Source organism: Anarrhichthys ocellatus, unplaced genomic scaffold, assembly GCF_004355925.1.
Source record: "Anarrhichthys ocellatus isolate YVR2014 unplaced genomic scaffold, GSC_Weel_1.0 scaffold4, whole genome shotgun sequence".
In the NCBI taxonomy this organism is placed as follows: Eukaryota; Metazoa; Chordata; class Actinopteri; order Perciformes; family Anarhichadidae; genus Anarrhichthys; species Anarrhichthys ocellatus.
Genome location: NW_022280034.1, coordinates 1,950,599 through 1,971,765, shown reverse-complemented (window position 1 = coordinate 1,971,765; position 21,167 = coordinate 1,950,599). Strand labels below are relative to the sequence as shown.

The 21,167-nt window shown below is 43.6% G+C and overlaps 3 protein-coding genes across 11 annotated transcripts in view; all 3 read left to right on the top strand.

Annotated features, from left to right (window-relative positions):
- The window catches only part of mrm1 (mitochondrial rRNA methyltransferase 1 homolog (S. cerevisiae)), a 1,521-nt gene extending 1,372 nt beyond the window's left edge, over nt 1-149 (top strand). The window contains exon 1 of the mRNA XM_031843934.1: nt 1-149. This exon is cut by the window's left edge and continues 1,372 nt beyond it. Within this exon, the coding sequence (XP_031699794.1) occupies nt 1-68 (68 nt within the window). The 3' untranslated portion in view covers nt 69-149.
- Nucleotides 150-1,936: 1,787 nt separating this feature from the next.
- On the top strand, nt 1,937-17,901 carry fbrs (fibrosin). 6 transcript variants are annotated; one of them, XM_031843700.1, is made up of 18 exons: nt 1,937-3,692; nt 5,718-5,894; nt 6,198-6,224; nt 6,372-6,401; nt 6,687-6,735; nt 6,877-7,225; nt 7,311-7,546; nt 7,894-8,192; nt 8,316-8,360; nt 8,619-8,717; nt 9,151-9,219; nt 9,432-9,470; nt 9,856-9,927; nt 10,035-10,179; nt 10,318-10,398; nt 10,659-10,742; nt 13,760-13,976; nt 14,999-17,901. In XM_031843700.1, exons 1-18 carry the CDS (start codon nt 3,378-3,380, stop codon nt 16,569-16,571), a joined length of 3,906 nt encoding a protein of 1,301 aa, XP_031699560.1. In that variant the 5' UTR covers nt 1,937-3,377; the 3' UTR covers nt 16,572-17,901. The 6 variants fall into 6 exon arrangements, with proteins under 6 accessions (XP_031699560.1, XP_031699559.1, XP_031699558.1 ...); XM_031843699.1 differs by having other exon boundaries at nt 9,136-9,219; nt 13,763-13,976; XM_031843698.1 differs by having other exon boundaries at nt 9,136-9,219.
- A 1,210-nt stretch (nt 17,902-19,111) lies between these two features.
- The window catches only part of srcap (Snf2-related CREBBP activator protein), a 31,570-nt gene continuing 29,514 nt past the window's right edge, over nt 19,112-21,167 (top strand). For all 4 annotated transcript variants that reach the window (XM_031843040.1, XM_031843041.1, XM_031843039.1 and 1 more), the window contains exons 1-2: nt 19,112-19,343; nt 20,887-20,963. The gene's annotated coding sequence lies outside the window, so the exon portion shown is untranslated. The remainder of the gene's footprint in view (nt 19,344-20,886; nt 20,964-21,167) is intronic.

Here is a 21,167-nt window from a genome sequence, read left to right as displayed (position 1 = left end):
ACGTCTCTGTGGCTTCAGGCATTCTGCTGCACGCTCTTCTGTCCTCCAGGAGGTCCACCGGACAATGACCACCTTAAAGTTACTGTGAGGAACTGCAGTCGGAGCTCCGGAGGGAGGAGGAGAGCTCAGCTCCTGGCAGCAGCAGCGTCTCCTCCTCCTCCAGGAGCAGAGCTTCTCCTCTCTGCTCCTCCGGTCCAGGATGATGATATTCTATATTTTTCTTCTCAGCAAATTCCAACAATGAATTTATCTGCGAAAAAGTATTGTTTGTATATCAAAGCTTGACATTTATTCTTCCTCTGAGCCATAGAGCTCCATTAAAAACACATTGATGAGCCTCACTGTTGTTCCTTCATCACCATAAACACACACACTGTAGTTTATTCTGACTCAATCACACATACACCATCCTGCTGCTACATATACTCACTGGAACACTAAAGGTGGATTAATCCGCTGCTGAAAATAGTCCCCAACAAATGCACTATTTCATCCTGTTTGAGTGATGTTTGTGTAAAACTACAGTGGCCAGCAGATTTAGGAAGTAACTGAGCCTTTTTATTAAAAATGAAACTATCCATTTGTGACCAGATTTGAAAGATTTAAGTTTAAAGAAGAGTAGGAAGTCTGAAAGTATTGGTAGACATAAAACACATTTGACTGTTCTCATTTCCCGATTTTGTGTCTCCTTGTGACCCGGAAATCAATCTCAGTGCTCCATCCCAATTCCTAGAATGCATCTTGAGGAGAGAGGAGGCTTGCTAGAGGAGCTATGAGCGAGGATGCACAGATGTGTCCTTCGCGGAAGTTGAACAATGGACAGATGATGCAGCCGTGCCACACATCTTATTTAATCTCCATCGCTGAATGTCTCATTTTGTTGAATGCCTGTTGCCTCGACTACTCTCTCCTCGCGTCTCTTCCTCGTCTCGTCCGCTCACATCTCCCGTGGGTGGGACTAAGATGTAAGGAAAGGAGGTGAGGAAAGGAATAGAGGATGCACAAAGTGATAACTGGGGCCCAGGTTCTTCTATACTGGGATTTGTTGACAGTAAGAAAAACGTGGAATACTTAACACCAGACTGCTTCTTTAAAATGCAAATAAGTAGGACGTTTTATTTTTAATAAAAGAACATCGGATCATACTGACTCTTGTACATTTTGTCATGTTTTCTATTTGTTTCTGTCTTGTTCTGTGTTTCTTTGTCTCCACACACAAACTTTGACTGTCTCCATTTCATCCTAAAAGTGTTGGTCTGGGTTCTTTACATATTTTGGCAAACCATGTTTGAGACCTTCTCCAGGATTTTTTTGAGGGAAATCTTTTTGTTGGCATTCTGTTCTCTCTGCTGGTGAGGACAGAGACTGATATTGTTTAGATTGAAAGACCAACAAGTCGTCCCTGGATGAGGGAAGTCATGTATTCTACACTGGAGTAGATCAGAGATACTGTCAGAGGATCTACTATGAAATGTCATACTTGGTAGAATTTTTTTAAACCTTTGTTGAATATACGGAAGCTGACGGCATGAAAATATTAGCAGTTTATCTGTCATTAATTTGTGTTTTTTAATTTTATTTTATGGATGTTTGACTATGCTTATGGGTCACTATCCACTTTGCTGCTGTAATCCTGCTGCGGGACTAATCAAGGAATATTTTATTTTATCTGATTTTATCTGATCTTATCTGATCTTATCTTTATGTTGTATGATATGCAGCATTTATTTTTAGCATTACATCATATAAAAATGTCCTCCAGATATTCATATTTTTTCTCCTCTTTTCGGACCTATGATACAATGTGCACAATAAAAAAACAATAAAAAAATACCTTAATAATAATAAAAAAATACTTATAGCTCCACAGACCTTCTCCACATGGCGGCAGTACGCAGAAGCAGAGCTGCCGAGGAGCCCGTCTGATGACCGGGTGAAGAAGAGTGGCGCACACAATGCACTGCTCGGACTGACTAGGGTTGTGTCTCTCGGATGATTTTCACGATAAATTTCCAATTCAGTGGAAACTTGTGACGGGGCAGCAGCTCTCCCTCCATCCGTGTGTGTGCTCTGGATTTAGTGAGAATTAAGACATCTTTTGAACGGAAACGTCGGCGAGAGGTCCCCCCAACTTAATCCTAAACATTGGATTACACAGCGAAGGCTGCTGCATGAAGGAGCTGCCCAGCCCGACGGGGGCTTGGCCGACACCCTCGTTTATGGAAATCGACACCGAGGCTTTGATATTTGGGCCTTGATTTTTTTTTTCTTCTCCTTTATGATGGAGGTGGAACGAAAGAAGAGTTGCGTGTAAAGAAAAACGTTTTCTTCCTGCTTCCTTTAAAAAACAATTGAAAGGTTGCTTGTGGCTAACAGCTGGAATCGGCTAACGCTAGCTAGTCAAAGAAGCTAACGTTACGTCTTTCTTTTGATGTGAATTCAACCATTACTATCGGCCATCAACATTTTCGGCAGGAGAAAACATTTTTATATTCTCTTGGCTGCGGAATATTAGTTAGCTTCACAGTAAACTGTCCGGCTTGTCATGCTTCTTTCCAGACGCGTTTTAAGAATATAGTTGTATTCTTAAAGGTCCGCTGGCTGAATATATATTGTAACGTATCGAGTTAGCTAACATGCTAACTAAATGAGCTAAAAGCTAATTGGGTGGAATCAACACTGACCTAACGTTAGCATTACTTAAACTCAACAAGACAGCTAATTTTTACTTCCTGTTTGACTTAGGAGTAAATCACAGTCGTTGTCAATAATAACATTTCACATGAATACGTAAATAATGTCACGGCCACCGGTGTGTTTAACGTCTGATATCTGGGTTATTGGCCTTGCTAACTAGCTAAACCAGCTAACCGTATCATTTTTGCTAATAAATGTGTCAGCGTGTGCAGAAAATTTAGTAAATTCAACGCGCAAGAGTTGTATTGAGCAATCAAGAAATTTATCTAGAGCCGATTTAACCTGCTTCGTCCATAGCACAACTAAGGCTTGTCTTTTTTATTTTTGTTTACATGCGTATAACTTAAATTTCTTGCTAGCTATAGCTACTGTTAGCCTTCTTCTTGACACAGTCCGCTATGTCCTGACATTTAAGTTAAGTGTGTGTCTCGTGGATGTTTTTTTAAAATCCTCCACGTGGAGCTGAAGTTTGCGTTCAGATTCATTGGAAATGACACTAAAATTCCGCCGAAAGAGAGGCACTACTGGTGCCGATAGAGTGTTGTCAAAGGACGGTAAATAATAGCCACTCGTTTCCATTAACGCCATTTTAACAGGGCCTCTGTGTGGTGGTGGTGTTTTTATTTGCCTTTTTGGTTTCTCACTGGAGCTTACAAAAAGGAGAAGGTGTTGTTTGAGACATGGAGGGCCCGAGCCGAAGCACTGGATTCCGGCAGAGCCGACGGTCCCGTTCACAGCGCGACAGGGACCGTCGGAGGAGGAGGAGAGTGGACCTGTCCGAGCAGCAGCGGGGGGCCACATCCCTGTCCTCGGGCTCCGATCGGGAGGATCGTGGGACGAACAACGTGCTGGGTCCCGGTGGGAGAGAATGCCGGCCCGGTTTCGGGAGACACAGGCCTCCACGCCGGAGGAAGAGAGAGATGTCGGTGTCCTGCGAGGAAGACATCATCGATGGCTTCGCTATTGCGAGCTTTGTCAGCTTGGAGGCACTGGAGGTAAATATCTACATTTCCACATGTTTACACCCAGCTGTCACTCACAAAACGGCACCTATTTGTTTTTTCCTAATCTCTCTTTAATGAAGTGTGCCAATCATTTGGCACAATCCTCTTAATTGATTTCTATAATTGATTGACTACTTTTAATCATTGCCTTCCTCCCTCCAGCTGAAGCTGTGAAAAGGCTTCAGATTGAACTACTCAACTCTTGACACTATTTCTTGCTTGGAGAGAGCGATCCACTCAGGATCCACTCAGGCCAACCCTGAGGCCTCCCTCTGATGGGTTCTGGAGAGGCCTCAATTATTCATGTCCTAATTCAGAGAGGTGTTGATGGGCTGCCAATTGGCTTTTCAGACTAAGAAAGAAATAACTGATCACAAAGACATTATTTAAACAAGTGTAATTGTATATTACTCAACACAAAAGCAGAGATTTGGTTGTTTTTAAGTACCTGGACCAGGGCTCAGCTGTCAATCAAGACAAAACGAGTATCTCATGTGGATTCTAAAATCAGCATTTTGTTGGTTGACGCGCTGAATTTTGGAGCTTTAATACATCATACAAAGTATGCATGTGGCACAATTGGCAATCTGATGAGAACATAATCCCTTAATCTGTTTTATGGGTGGGTCAGATGGCGTTAAACCTCTGCGTCAGGACAGGAAACCAAATTATTATGTTGTAAATCTGCATATTTACACGCACAGCACAGACGGTTCCAGTATTCTAATGGGTAACTTGATTTTACAGTCGAATCAACCGGTGAATGCCACCATTGTCGGCTGGTTACTATCTAAAACTGCCAATAACAAAAAGTAAACATACCAGCAAAACAATGGAATGTTGCAATTTCCTTTCCTGAATTTCTAACTTCCTGTCTGAGTTTATTAACAGCAGTGACCACCCGCAGTTATTCTGTAGAAGATAATTCATATAAAAACCAGACGAGCTGCAACCTTCATGTTGAGCCACCTGCACTTCAGTTTGATTTATTCTTCATTCCAGATGCAGCTTTCTATTTTAGCTGCTGTGTTTTTTAACACAAACTTACAAACCTTTAAGGATCCAACCAAATGGAATCGTGACAATAAGTGGCAGTTTTACGCTTTCCTAGTTTTAAACTCCAGAGTAGTCGTGGAATATATGCTGCAGCATCTTCTGGTAGTTTACAGATGTTTCATCTGATTTCACTTGTTTTATGTGTCAAATATTTCTTTGTTTGTATCTAAGTCACCTATACATTTCATTTCATATGAAGAATCCCCTTTCATTAATGGGTGACTCTCCATGTTTCTCCTCAACATTCGATGAAGAAACACTCGGTACTCAAACCGTCTTTTCACATGAGTCACTGATTTCCAATCTTTTTAGTTTTTGACCCTTTTAAAGCGAAGCATCGCCTACTGAGACCTCTCATCACAGATTGGTTTTACTTTTTTTTTTTTAATGACGTAATTTGAATGATTTTGGGTGTTAAACGGGGGAATATTTTCCTGTATTTCACCAGAAAAACTGCAAAAAGAAAGGAAACATATTTTGTAGCAGAGATGCATTTCCTTTCTCTCCTCAGATTAATCTTCTGACCCCTGATGTAGAAAGGTGGAGGTGATAAATGATCCGAAAGATGGGAACCTAAATACACCACAGTGTACTCTTAATACCTCTGTCCTTTTGTGTTTTGTCAGGTTATTGATTAAACATTACAGTAGTTTTTTTAGGCTCCAAGTTCTTATTTTGTCATATTTTTTTAAATGGGGTTAATACAACACAAGTACAAAGTCTCAAAGCGCACCGTATAATTGAATCGACACACAAACAGCTGAAGCGTCATGCAGGCTGTTGTGTTTCATTAGATCATTCTGGTGTTTCTATTTTTGCCGTCACTCAGAGTAGAGTCTATGCATAAATGGGCTCCGTCAGGACATTCATCCGCATGCAGCCGATGGTCTGTGCCCTCAGACATACACATTCATGCCTATTGCTACACATGTAAACACTGATTTATTTTTTCCTTATCAGATGGACTGCTCTCTGAAGCCCAGTCAACGCACTGATATGCTGGGCAGGAGGAACAAGGGGAAGAGAGGGCCGGAGGAGAACGGTGGAGGGCCGCTGTCGGAGCCGGAGGAAGGAGCCCCGCACGGCTACTCCAGCAGCTGTTTGAACAAGAGTAAAAATAAAAGGAGAAAGATAGAGGTGAACCGAGGACTTGTGACTGAATGTTTTCTCTGGATCCACCTTCGTCTTGTTCGATGTTGAGCTAAATGTTTACATTTCTGACTTGAATATCCAGCCATGGAATGAATGAGCCAGTAAAACTGGTTTACACCGCCTATAACTCGAGGGTGTTTTCAGTCACGAAACAGGGAAATCCCTTCCAACCAGGAAAGATACTATCATATAAACTTATTTTACTTTTTAACATTTTAATCACTGTAAATGTCCATTTTTCTTATTTGAAACTTATTTAAAGTACTACATATATTTCTTTTTCCCTAGGGACACCCTTTGGAGACTGGCTACATTGTAAGTTTATTTTCCAATATTATAATGAAGTTGATGTTCTGATGTATACATTTCCTGCAACTCTGCAGCATTTCTGCAAACTCCTGTAAAACTTTACGTTGTCTGAAATATTCTAATAGATGCAAATCTGTGTTTGTCTTCTTTCAGTGTGACACTGAGAGTGACACAGGAGACAAGGTGTGTACTGTTTACCTCTTATCTGATCTATTCCAGGCTTTAGTTTCTTATCAGGTAATGAACATGTGACATTGTTGCTGTTATTTGGTAAAACAAAATGGTGTTTTTGAATAGGAACACAACAAGATAAACTCAATTTCCTCTGACAATTGCTAAGTTAATTTATTATTAAAGTATTAATTTGTTAGGTCGCGTAACCGACTGTCACGCTTGATGCAATCTGTATAAGAAATAGATGAGTGATGTGTTTTTTGAGTATAAATTATGTTTTGTGTCCCCATCTAGGCCTCCGACAATGACATGGACCCAGTCTTCACAGTCAGTACGAGGAAAGGTACGAGAAATTCACAAATTAATATTTCACATTTTGGGTTTGTGATGTCTGTATGTGCAGTATTGTCCCACCCATACTCGTGTTACTCTTTGCTGTGATGTGCAAGAGAGGCATAAAGCTGACCGATGTTCTCTTCTTTAGTCGTAGAGCCCGCCCCCTCAAATATGGCCACATCCATCGGAAAGATCTGCCCGCCTCTCCCGGCCCGTTGTGGCGGCGTCTCGCGGTTGATGGTGACCCCGAGAGTGTCCGGTCTGGAGCGAAGTCAGGAGAAAAACCTGGAGCAGCATTTCCCGGAGCCTGTTTCTTCTTCTACCTCTTCTGCCCCCTTCTCCTGCCTGCCTTCCCCGGTCACGACCTCGGGCACGGTCCCGCGCTCCAGCCCGTTCAACGGCAACGGCGGCCGCCACAACGGCAGCCCACCACTCTCCAAACCCAAACCCTTCCTCACTTTGCCAGGACGATCTCACTCCATCTACAACATCAACAGGTGTGTACATTTAGTTTTTCTTTTTACTATCGATCTCTCCTGGCTCAATTCGTTGATTTGTGATTTATACTTTCTTGTTTCTCAGGAGCAACACCCCGGTCAAACCTCCCTCATCGGCTTCATCTGTTCCGTCTTCCTCATCCTCCATGCGTCCCCCGACTCCCTCCACCAGTGTGTCGCTGCCCTACCTCAGGGGCTCGGGATCCTCGGGGCCCCTCCGACCCCCATCCCGAGCCAGCGCTGGGGCCTTGTTCGCATCCTCACCCGGCCTTCCTCCCCCTCCACCTCTGCTGCAAGGTCCCGGCCACTCAACTGCAGCAGGTACAGTCGACAGGAATGCTGCTTTTCTCTGCTTTTACTGTTCAGCTGTTCATGGGAACACAATGACTAATATGTGACTTAAAATAAACCAAACCCAGACTTCCTCTGGCGGTTGGCTGGGTTGTTGAGGAAGTTGTGAATTGATAAACAGGTCTGATCACGCCAGCACTGCATGTATAACATTCCTTGCACTGTATTGTGTTTGGAGACTTTATAATGTGACAAATGTGTTACTCTTGTGTCTGTCAAATTAACTACAACTGGTAAAATAATGTAGCAAAATTATTTTTAAGTTTTATTTAATATAACTAACTATTTATTTATTCTCCTTATTTCTGCCGCTGTAGACCAAGAATTACTGCGTCAGAACTTAAACTCCCACTTCTTGAATTCACAAGAGCGCGACGGCCGACGCAGCGTCCCGGGGGCTGAAAACAACGCAGCAGCCGCGGGCCGCTCCACTCCCGGTGGTCAGTCGGGATCCAACTCCTCCGGACCGGGTTCGTCGGGCCGGACGTCTCAGAACCAGCCGAGCATCCTGCCTATGGCCTTCCAGTTCCATCAGCACAACCACCAGCACCAACACACGCACACGCACCAACACTTCACGCCCTTCCTGCACCCCACAGCCACCGCACCGCCTCTGGTGAGATGCTCTCCCTTGTTGTGCTGAACATCTGTGTCGTACTTGAAATTCCGCTGTGGCTGGAATGTGGACCGTGCTCGGTTTACGAGATGTTTTAACCCTCTCGCTGTTTTTGTCTTTCAGTTTGATAAGTATCCAGGCAAAATGGACGGGCTGTACCGACACCCTGTGAGTACTTTGTATAATCTCACTGATTATGTCTGTGATGATAATTTACAAATTAGGACATTAATTAACAAACGACGAGGCTGAGAATACATTTCAGCTGTTTTAGGGCCTTAAACATTTCAACCTAAGTAGATTTAAAGTGCACTATCAACATGGATTTAATTAAGTTGCTCAGCTGTTCTGTAGTCACTAAGCTGTGTGTGTGTGTGTGTGCGTGTGCGTGCGTGTGCGTGTGCGCGCGCGTGTGTGTCTGGGTAGTTCTTCCCACAGTACCCGCCGCCCTCAGTGCCGAGTATCCAGCCCGTGATTCCTCCCTCTGGGCCTTTCAGCTCCTTGCAAGGAGCATTTCAGCCAAAGGTGAGAAACATGTTGTACATGTTGATGATCCTGAGCGGCCACAAGGCGCCCTATTGTCTGGGGAAATGTCACATTATGTGCTGTAATTATTGTCTCGCCATAAGGTGACAATTCAGTGATGATATGCAGTGTGTTTGATAACAGTTAGGTATTCTCACTGGAGGGTAATTAAGCACTGACCCTCTCACAGCAGGCGTCCCACGAGGCTCCATAATGACTCTACCTTTGTAAACTCTTGTCCTTACTAGTGATTCTAGAATCTGTTCTGGTTCTATAAGCGTCAGTTAAGCTGTGCATACGCTGTACCATTTTATACATGTTTTGTTCTGACTCATACCGTACAAGTAAATTATCAGGAGGTTACGGTTCTTGTGTTGTACTGTGTGTGTGTGTGTGTGTGTGTGCGTGTGTGTGACAGCCTCTTGTCTCTCAGGGAGCCGGTCCTGATATTTCCGCCCGACTTGGTGTTGTGCCTCACCACCTGCAGCCCAAAGACCCGCGGGTAAGGACTACATGCTTACCTACAACCTGAAGCTCTTCAGGTGTCTCTTCTTCTGTTTGCATAGATCTGTACAGACGTGGACGACCAACGTTTAGGCTAGGATGTGCTGCGACATGGGCCTAGTCAGTGCAGTGAAGAGAGCTAAAACTATTCCTCACAGAGAGTGAGATATGTGGATTAAAAGTGTTTTTAACACTTGTGTTTTCTTGTAGCTAACTGATCCATTTGGGACATCGTTGAAAATCAGTAATGTAAGCAAAAACAGATGTTTTTGAATCCCTTGGCTCTTCAATAGCTTCAGCCTGTTTTACTTTCTCACTGCTTCACTCGCTCTTTGCACTAATCTCACTTGTAATCCTGACTGCTACTGGTCTGTTCTCTGAACCCAGTTAGATATTTCAGAAGCCAGAAAACACCCTGTTTTAAAATGTGCGTGGTTGTTCTTTCCCCCGTGATTTTCTTGTGTCCTCGCTTATGTATTTTTTTTCACGATGTTTTTTGTTTTAAATATTCCCAAACTTATACTGAACTCTGGTGGTTGAACCTTATCGTAGCGGCTAAACGGGAAGAACATCTGCCTCTGTGTGCAAAAAAGGTATAACACAGTAAACCTCTTGTGATCTTTGTGCTGCGCAGAAACCAGGAAAGTGGTGTGCTATGCACGTGTATGTGGCCTGGATGATTCTGAGCCATCAGAAGAAAGTGAAGGTATGTGTTTCGAAAAATTCAATTGAATTGTATTTAAAGAATAAGTAGTATCACCCCAGTGAGAAATGGATCGTGTGGTTAACCCTTTAAACGCTCGTCTCTTTCAGCTGATGCGTGCTGATCCTCAAAAGTTGGACTTCCGTAGTGACCTGCTGGCCCGTCTTCCTGGAGCCGGAGGACTGGGGCCCATGGGAGGAGCCATGCCTCCCACTCATGATCTGACCAGACCTCCCAGTCTGTTCTCAGCTGCAGGTGCTTGTCTAAACATTTTGACATCCCTGAGGCTCCACAGCGTCGCTGTGTTGAGTCACCGTGTGTGTGAGCAGCTCGATGAGCGGTGACAATATATATTCTTCTTCTTCTTCTCCTTACACTCTTTCTTTCTCTCAGGGCCAGTCAATCCGTCCTCCGCTCCTTTCATCTCTCCATCGACGCCCCACTCCTCTTTCCTACCACCAACTGCACACTTGGGTAAAAGCAGCTTCAAAAGGCACATCTGTATGCCACTTGTACACCACAGCCAAACGCCTGTCACTTCCATTCACCCGCTCCACATTTTACTTTGACCTTTCACAGATGAATGGAAACCGAGTTTCCTAAACCCGCTGTATCCATGTTCTTCCATCTGACTGGAGACATTTCAGAAGTTTCAGCACAGCTTACAGCCTGTGTAGAAATGAATGGTTGTATTCACAGTTTTTCTGTTGTTTTGCCTGCGTTTGTCTTTTTAGATCCATATGGACGATCCCCACCCTTCACCCCTCTTGGAGCTCTTGGTTCTGGTGCCTTTGGAGGACTTGGCAGCCCAACACTGGGTCAGTAATACGGCTTCTCTGCTCTAGAAACACGAGGCTTAAAGGATAAGTTTCTTAATACGATCCTCATATTATATACCTCATAAGTCTGCAGACTTTGCTGGGGTCTTCTGAGCATGTGAGTAACGGGACGATTTATGCTGCCTCGTCGAAAAATGCTTTTGATTTTTATTGCAAACAAGGAAACGTGTACTGAGAGAATATGGGGAGCATATTTTGATACTCAAGGGTAACGAATATTTCGTTTAGTTTTATGCATCATCATACAATGAAATAGCCACACTTTGTCAAAACAAACTTAAAAGAAATGGTTAACTGGATTTTGTTTGAGGAAAATTCATCGTTTAGATGAATCGGTAAATAGTTGATGGATTAATCAATAGAAAATGTGTCGTTATTATATCATACGTACGTTGAGAGAGGAAGTGGTTACGTGTAGCTTGAGTCTAGTTTGAGTCAAAGGTCTGAGTTTGAAGGCTTGTGACTGAAACACAACACAATGGTTTAATGAGACAGGATTTTCAACTCCGTCAGCAGGAATTACTTTTCTTTCATTGTGACGATCCCGAGGTAATCGTTAGAAATAAGGTGTCCACTTTGCACGTAATTGATTGGCCACTGCAGCGCCTTGCCGGATGATATTGCATTATGGTAAAAAGTTTAGCCACCCCAGCGTTAGCGCCACTGGGGGGAGGTGTGTTTTGGAGCTTAAGACAACGTTATTTGTGGTAATGATTCCTCCTCTCTATACTGGCCATTAAGTGATCCCACCAGGAAGTATCTCGTCTCCTCACAGAGGAAATGCTGGCTGGGGAAACACAAAGCGGCCATTAGGTACTAGAAACTGACTAACCTGAGAAGAGACTGTTCTCTGTTTGGCTGCTGAAGCCTCATATTTACCTCGGCTGAACCTTAAAGTACAGTCGCACGAGGAAGTATCACCTCACAGGAGGAACAATTACAGAAACCAGTAAACCGACATGCTTGAGGTCATCTCGTGTTATAGAGTATTTAAGGTTTGCAATTACAACTCGTCACTGTGATATTTTGAATTCATGAAAACTTTTTGTGTGTGGGCGGAAAACAATTAGTCCTCTCGCCACCGCAGTGTAATATTTAATGTTTTTAAATTAAATAATTGCCGACACATCCGTCTGAGTGGGTGCATGGAACGTAAAACACATAAATTGGCACATTTACCGTGATTGGAGGAGCTCTCCATACTCTAATGAACGAGGATGATGAGCTTGTCGAGTCGCACCTTTGCTGCATCAACATCTCCAATTAAGTCTGAACAAAACACAGCCGAAGCACAGAAAGCAATGCTGTTTTACTCCATATCTTTTAATGCGCAGGAGCTCTGCTAGTTGATGCATATTTCTTTTGTTGTAAAACTCTTACAATTAATATTGTAATTTGCAAATTAAGATCATACGTTAATAGCATGAAGTACACATCTTAAATTAAAATGTGTGAAGAGGTCAAATAAGGACGATTACGATTGGATTGAGGTTATTTTGAAGTACTGGTAAAGGGAATGGATTGATCCACATTGTAGCTACTTGTACTGTATATTTACATGTAGACGGTAATCTGTTATGTGGTTTGGGTTGTAAAGCTAACTGCAGTATAGAAAACAGGAACTGGGGGGGGGAGTGGTTAAAGTCATAATAACAAGAATGAAAATAAGAATATATAAATCATAGAAGTCACATGTGTTGGAGGCAAAATTTGCTGGTAGAGCTAAATATACCCCTGAGCGTAGCCATATGCACCAAATTCAACATATTACAAACACACAATGAATTATGAGGGTCAGGACATCAAAGAAACTAGTGGCGATGTTGCTTTTGTCTGGGCCAAAAAGTTGCACTTGAACACACCCTAAAGATTACATGCAACGGGCAACTAACATGTAACTTCTGCGCCTGCGTGACAGAAAGTTACTCGTGACTCCGAGAAGTTGTTATTAAACACACAGGAAACAAACCACCATTTTCACTACTTCCAGATGACCATGTTGTTTGTGAAATGATCAGATAAGATGAAGATGATAAAGGAGAAGAGCCTCCAAAAAGTAGAGCTAGCAGATGCTCAAAAATACAACAAATATGTGAATGTAATTGCTTGGATCCCATTTGAGTTTCAGACCTTCATCATGGAAGCCTCTGTCGGTTATTGAGGAATGATGTCAACAGTTGCCATTTTGTAACAAAATTAATAATTTAACATTTCAAAAAATACTTCTACATGACATCTTTAAGCCATGTCGGAATATATACGGTATATTCTTGAGGTTTCTGTCCCAATAATGAAAACATTCGTTTTTCTGTCTGCATTTCTGTTTGTTTTTCTCTAAAAATGTGTTTTAAATGTATCGGGTGTATATTGTCTTCAAACACAAACAGCCAAACGAGAATCTTACCGAACTATATGCCATATACTATTAACAACTGTTACTTAATAACAAGACTAAGAATCTGATCAAGTTTAGTTGTTCAGCTGCTCTGGGCTAAAAGTTCAACATGAAAGCATTGATTAAATATTTCTAACAAATTGTAAAAGATAATGTTTTGTTGTGTTCGACTAAGCGTAGAGAGATCATTAATTAAACAACCCAATGCAAAACATTGTCAATTAAAGGGTTTTAAGAGGTTTCAGACTGCAGAAATATTTGTATAATAGTTTTATTGTTTTTTTAACTCTGGCATTTGAGTCGGTGCCTTTCTTTAAAAGCCTTGTTGTCTACATTATTGATTGCAGACCAAAATATATTTCTCTTGATCATTTAGAACTTGTTTTGAAAAACATTTCTTTTTTTAACCAGAAGTTGAAACAGAAGTTGTTCAGTACGAACAAGTTTTCAGTTGGACTTCTTAAAACAATAATCCTGCTCACCAGGATAATAATAGATGCTAACAACAAAGCCTGTTGTAAAATATTACATTTTAAAGTTTTACTTCTACACTGTTTTCTTTCTTTCTTTCTCTAACCAAGAACATGTCTCTCTTCTTCAGCAGGATCTGTGTTTGGCCCTAAAGATTCACCAGCTAACGTGGTCGGAGGCCTGTCCACCCCCAACCATCACGACCCGTGGAACCGTCTGCAGGGCGGGCCGTCTGGGTTCACTCCCGGGCCCAGCTGGGCTAAAGGGCCGGACAAGCGGGACGAGAGGGACCGAGCGAAGGACACGGAGAGGAGAGACATCCCCCACATCAAGGACGAAAAGGACAGGTATGACATGATTACAACACTGGCTTTATATTTAAAGGGAGAGCTTGGTCATTGTTCTTGACATGCGGTGATAAGCAGTGTGCGACACGCAGACCTCGGCTTGGTTTCTTCTAGTTGCCTTTCTGGTATCCAAGAAGAGGCGAGACCATGTCCTGCTTTAATCCAGGCTCTCACGAAAGGCACTGCATCACATTTGTCCGAAGGGGGTCCATTTAGGTCCCCAAACAGGTGAAGACAGGCTCGCTCGGACGCCATCTTTAATTATGGCCGTCAACATTTTTACTTTTTACAACTGGTGAACAGAAGTTACCATATCTGGAATGCGGAGGAGGGACTTAGAGACGCTGTATACAGCTCTGGTAGCGACCTGTCAATCACAGTAAGCTCCGCCCTAAAGCATCCCCTGCTTTATGGTCTGTGTGACTCTAAATGGACCATAATGTACTAAATGAACATCATGCTGTATTGAAGAAGACTTGAACCTAGAGATTGAGACCATAAACTCATGTTTACAATGTTTACTGAGGTAATAAATCAAGAGAGAAGTAGAGTCATTTTCTCATAGACTTCTATACAACCAGAGGAGTCGCCCCCTGGTGGACACTAGAGAGAATGCAGCTTTAACACACGAAGCATCAGCTTCACTCCCCAGAACCGGAGGTCATTAATTAAAGAACCCAATGCAGGCTTTCAGGGCATCTCAAGTGTCAATCAAGTATTTCTCCCTCTGATCCCCCAAACAGTCCTGTGACCACAGATGTCCCAGCGAGGTAGAGAGACCTGTCAAGAGGAAATATGCAACAACCTAAAAAAATCCACAAAAACACACAAAATAGATTTAATAGAACAAATCTCCACATCTTATATCAAGTGTAATACAATTGTGGTGTGTATGTATGTATGTATATATGTATATGTATATATGTATGTATATGTATATGTATATATATATATAAAAAAATATAAAAGTGGGTATGGAGGATTTCTATTCTGTAACTGTTGTGCACCTTTATGTTTTGCAGAGACAATATGCTGTATGGCCGACAACCTGTGAGAATGTCTCCAGTCGCCCCTCCCTTCAAGCCCCGCAGTAGCACCCCGGTCTCCCACATTAACGGCCACAGCAGCACCCTGGGGGGCAGCGCCGGGCCGATCGAGGACCTGACGCGCAGCTCAAGCAGAGACAGAGATGGAGACAAGAGGCCGCAGCAAACGGTGTCGCGTGGACCTCCTTCATCTTTAGTAGCAGACAGAGACAGACCGCGGTCTTCCTCGTCCTCTGTGCTCACCACCCCGCCGCCCACCAATCGCTCGGCGCCGTCTCCGATGGAGCTTTACCCGCGTCCGATGGCCCCGACGGCACACGCCCACCACAACAACGAACCCTCGCACTCCCAAAGAGACGGGAACCTCCCTTCTTCCTCCGCGGCTTCTGCCTCCGTCATGTCTTTGTCTCAGGCCAAGAAGTCTGACCGGACCCAGACGCCCGTCTCCAAGCCTCCGCTGCTTCTCCCGCCGGTTAAAGTCAAAGAGGAGCGGAAAGAGGAGCCGGAGCACATCCCCATCACCCTGCCTCCACCAGCATCCAACCACAGCTTTGAGCGCCCCAACAGCCATCCTCACCACCATCGTTCCGGTACCCCTTCCTCTTCCTCTCTATCACTGACTCCCACTCCTGGTGTTCCCCACATGCCTACCAATCCAAACCCTCCTTCCCACCAACATCTCACCCTGCTGGACCGCTCCAGGGCTATAGAGGCGTATCTGGGGAGCACAGGCGCTGCAGGTTTGATGATGGGTCCGGGAGGAGAACGTTTCCACCACGGTCCAGGACAAGGACCATCACAGGGTCCACACAGCTTCACGTGGGACCCCTGGAGGGAGCTGGCGGCTCATCAGCAGCATCAGCATCGCAGGGAGGCGATGGCACTTCGGGCAGACCCCCACTTAGCCCTGCGAACTGATCCGCATCTGGCCCGACTGCTCCAGCATCAGCGCCTCCTGGAGGCGGAGAGGGCGCATGCGGCTGTGGCGGCTGCATCCAACCCTCACCACCCTCAGAATTCTACCTCTTCTGCCCGCCAGGAGTTCGGCCTCATGGCCCACCACTTTGACCGCCCTCATCACCTCGGACACCCGGGAGGAGGGCTCATCGACGAGGAGCAGCGCGCCCAGATCCTGAGGGAAGACTTTGAGCGTGCCCGCTACTTCGGGATGCACCCGCACATCCCTCCCGGCGCTCACCTGTCGGGCCCCTCCCACGCTGCTACTGCCGCTCACCTGGAGCAGCTCCACCCTGGCCTTCTGTCCCACTCGCTCCACCACGGAGGCTCTCCCGCTGCCCAGCACCACCACGCGGGCCTCTTCGCCCGTCTAGGCCAGCTGAACCAGCTAGGCCAGCTAGGCCAGCCGCACCATGTGCCCAACGGCATCCTGGCAAAGACCCCTTCGGGCTTGGTGGGGGCTCTGGCGATGGGGGCACCGCCTCCGCTCATTCCGTCCATCACCAGCCGGTCGTCCACGCCTCCCCGTAGACTCGGAGGGCCGGGTGATCTGGCTATGTACAGCGCCCACAAAGACGGAGAGTCCAGATAGTACAGGGACAACACTGGAGGAGATTAAGGGAAATGTCAGGATCACTGTGCTGCTCTCAACCTGCCCCCCCTTTTCCTCTTGCAGACTACTAAACCCTGCCCTCCCAGTTACACAACCAAACCAGCTCCAGCACCCCTCAAACAAGGGTAACCATGACTGACTGGAGGTGATGGAAGGGAGGGGAAAAGCAAGACTCCTCAGTGTGACTTGGAATATGCGCAATGGTTCTATCAGTGCAATTTAAAGGTACATGGTTTCTGTGCATCCTTGGTGTGTTTTTTATGTTATTCTGGCTGTTGGTTCCATTTTCAGATCCGTGCTTTTTTTCCAGCGAGCCTTCTCCGGGTGGATCGGACATGACTTCCAGAGGGATGTGCACTGTGAATAAACATCCTCAGCTCGGGTTAACTCATGGGATATTAATCATGAAGCCTTCCTCGATATGAATCAACCCTGGTTAGGTCTTGTGGATGAGGGTCTTTACAAACACAGCGGTCAAAGTGGTGCTTTCTGTCTTTTGTGTCTCTTTTCTTTGTCATCGTGGAAAAGACAGATTACTGACGAGACCATTTTAATGAAGATCGTCGCACCTCAGTTTCCCGCTTCACCCAAAAACCGAACCTCTCAGCTTTCACGGATAATGAGATTCAACATTCTTGTTCTTGTTTTTCATTTTCAAAGGATGAATGAGATGAACTGTGTGAGTGAACACAGTGTTTTAGAGCTTCCTGTAACTGTTTCCCACTCTCCTCTTGACTATGAGCAGGACCAGATTATAGTAGTCTAGAGAAATTGCCTTTGTAATTATTATTCTCAACATTAATTATCTTCTATAATAATAATAAATATATTCACTGTTATGTTATTTGTATTTGTTTCGGGTATCAACCAGTACTCTCTCTCCCCAGGTAGTAGTCTGTTTCAAATCATGCGGAAGGCTTGCGTCACAGGAAACAGTTTTTAGTGCTCGTGAACATTCAGCCTCTTCAAGGATCTCATCTACGACTTTATTATTATACGCTGAGAGGGAGGTTTGCCTGTGTGTGTGTCATTGGTTGTGTGTTATATCCATCTGGGACTATGGGAGCCTTGTACATTTGAACTGTCGAGTTGTTTCATCAATAAAAAGTAAGTTATATACGTGGATTAATGGGACATCTGCTGAGGAACGGAGAAAGAAGATATAAGGACTTGTGTCAGAAGACAGCTAGACAGCGGGTATCGTGAGAGGGAAAAGACTGGGTCGATTATTTTAATATGACCATTTTATACCTTTCAAACCCCTCCCCTAGAGACCACAAAGATTAATTATTAAATGAATTGTTGTTTACTCTGTTGTGTGGGTCTTTTGTTCTGACTCTGTTAATATTGGGTCAACTATTTTTATTTTCTGGTTTATCTGCTGTTTTATTTTCATGAGTAGATTGGTGTATACATTCAGAAAATGGAGAAATACTTGGATTAAGATATTGACTGAGTACAAATAGTACAAATCGCAAAGATACAGTTTACAATCAGAAAAGATGAAGAAAACCAGGAAATACCTACGTTCAGGTAGTGAAGTTTAGGCTTTTTTTAACTGTCTATACTGAATATCTCAGCTAAACTACTTCACACACTTGCATTTTCCATCTATATATATATATTATTTAAACAAACCTAAAAGGATATTCTGAAGCACCGGTCATATTAATAATCCTGCATTTAAAGGGAATGAACAGAAAAAGGACTTCTTCTCACCAGGCTTTATCTAAAGTAAGTAAAGTCTTGTTTATTATTACCTCATATGTCCCAGGTCCCTTGATCATAAATGTATCCTAAAAAAGAATACATTTACTCTAATAATAAACATAAGTACAAATATGAAGAGCAGGTACTTCAGTCTTTTCTTCTATAATGTTTTATTTTTTAAATAGTTTTGAGGTTGGACAAAACAAACATGAAGGTGTCAGTTTGGGTTCTGGATCAATGATGATGTGATGGCATTTCACACTATTTTTACAAACAAAATTATTCCATAATGGAAATAATTATTAATTAACAGTTCAACAACAGCAGTAAAATCCTGCTTTAGCATTAATGCATGAATAATAATTGAATGACTAATTATATAATAATATAAGTAACAAGACATTTTTCTGCATTAAGTACTTTTAATAATCTAAGTACACTTTCCTGATAAGACTTGCATACTTATACAAACTAACATTTTCAATACACGACTTTTACTTGTAACAGAGTATTTTTAAAGGTACTAGTACTTTGATTATAATATAAAACTTCCTCCACCGCTGCTTGTAGCATCTATTTGCACCCAAGGTTTAAAATATTAAACCTATTGTTATATCTGAACTTAACTATGTTAATATATTCCTGGCGATGTGTATATTATTAAGGTAAATGTGGAAATAAACCGATTAAACTGCATCGTTTAATCGAGCTCGCTTCTCACAATGAACTACAATCAGAAATTTCAAGTGGCGCGCTTGACGAGATCTCGCGAGATTTCCCGTGTTTCTGTACTTTGTCAGCAGCAGCGGTCTCTCCACCATTTCGCTGCGTAAAGTCTCCTCCCCGCGACCGCTACATTCTGCGCCGAAACCCCAGTCTCTCCCGGTCCGTATTTTAACTTCTTCCCACAGACCTAGTGGTACCTCGTTGGGTACCGGGAGACAGTTTGGATTACTGGCATTCCGGATTGAGTGCGATTTTGCGCGGATGACGACTCCTTCAACGAGAATTTAGTAAAAGAAAATCGCTCGGAAATTTCAGGTAGGTGGGAACTTAAGATGGCGGCCTTAGTAGAGGGAGGGGGGCAAGGAGGAAGTAATGGGGGGAATTGAAGGGGGGGCTCGGACTAACGGAAGGACACAATCGGACTGCATTTCACTTGGTAGTATTTTCTACATTTACTTCATTGAAATGTGTAGGCACTACACTCGAACCGAAAGCCGAAAATATAAATAAAAAGCTACAGCACGGAACAAATTGTAATGTAAACGAAATACGTTGTCATTGAGCCATCGTTTCCTTACCGTCGCTTCTAAAGGGCCAGCCGGTTGGCCCGTGTGACCCCCCCTAAATCCCCCGTATAATCATTGCAAAATTTATATGGAACTTTATAACAATTTTGTTTGCTGTTTTTGTATACTTAGTAGGAAAGATACATGTATTGGTGGCTAAAACGGAATAATTTTAACGTATTTATTTTCATGAAAACGAGATTTTGACCCCACGCAATGACGTCACGAGTGATTTTGTCCCTGTCCCCCCCCCCCCCCCTCCCTCCCTCTCTGTATGCCATTGCATGCAGAAGCGGGTTTTTAATGCGACTTTTCAGGTGTTTTCTGTGGTCTGACGGCGAAGTAACTTTAATCAAACGTGTCGGCATAAACGGGCGTCTTTGGAACGTTACATAACCGCGCATGGGGCTGATGGTACGCCTGCGCATCAAATGAACGCACCCTTAGTAACTCTTCTACCTTTGCTAGTTAGCAGGCGGCTTTCCTTTTCTTCAGTGCCACCCAAGCAGTGTGTTGTTGTGTGGAAAGCTAACGTTAGCCAGCTAACCACATTATAGCCCAAACCAGCGTGCGTTAACGTTTAACCGCTGTAAATATGTCCCAGCTACCCCAGCTTTGTGGTATTTATTGTTAAACGTTGCCACTCTCGCGACGAGGAATGGAAAGTCGATTTCCATCTTCTCGTCTCGTGCACGGTGGCGCGGTCCAATGCACAATGTAACCACCGAATAAAGATGCAATTTATCAAAGGTAGATAATCATCTACAAGTCCACGCAGACACAATTAATTACATATCACGAGAGCATACAAATGAATGACTGGAAGGCCCGCGCGCTTGATCACACCGGCTTTTAGCTTGTGAGCGCGTGCTGCAGGATTCCTAACATCTTCCTGTGGGTGACTGCAGCAAAATGCAAACTTGCAGCGAGCTATCGGAGCTGCTCCTCTTAGTGCTGCTTCACTGAGTGTGTTTTTATTACTGCTGCAGGATGCCCATTAAAACACCAAATATACCAACTGTAGTCATAGCAGCTGGCTAGCTGAAGCTATCCGAGTGCTGCTGCTGCTGCTCTCGTGACCTGGCGTCGTCCCCACAGTGTGATATTTGTGTTTACTAAATGCATGTCTAATGTAATTAAATCTAGCATTAGCCCCCTTTTTTAATCGTGAAACGCACATGGCTGTGTAGTATGGCAATCACAATGGCTCGCTTCATTAGTTTTTAATTGTGAAGGGGAGAGATGTGCATGTTTGATTTTCATAATAAAGTTATTTGTTTCTGCTTCCACAGAATATGTGGAAGGGACCCTAATTTCAGCATCCTGGAAGTAGAAAGCACAGAAGATCTGTGTCTCACACCACAGACAGGTGAGAAGTTGTTGCTTGATGCACACACACTCACACACTCGATGTCGGCTTGCCTGCAGACTTTTATGTTTCCCTTTTTAAGATGGTGAGGAGAATACCAATTCCCTATACTTTAATAAAAGGAACAAAAACAGCAACGGCCCACTTTATCAATAGAAGACATATTTTTTATTTGTGCTTTCTTTTTATTTTCTTTTTATTTAT

Coding starts and splice junctions, on each gene's coding strand:
- fbrs (XM_031843698.1), top strand. CDS start 3,378: ATGGAGGGCCCGAGCCGAAGCACTGGATTCCGGCAGAGCCGACGGTCC. Junction 6,736..6,876: donor CACAGTCAGTACGAGGAAAG/GTACGAGAAATT, acceptor TCTCTTCTTTAG/TCGTAGAGCCCGCCCCCTCA. Junction 9,471..9,855: donor CATCGTTGAAAATCAGTAAT/GTAAGCAAAAAC, acceptor TGTGCTGCGCAG/AAACCAGGAAAGTGGTGTGC.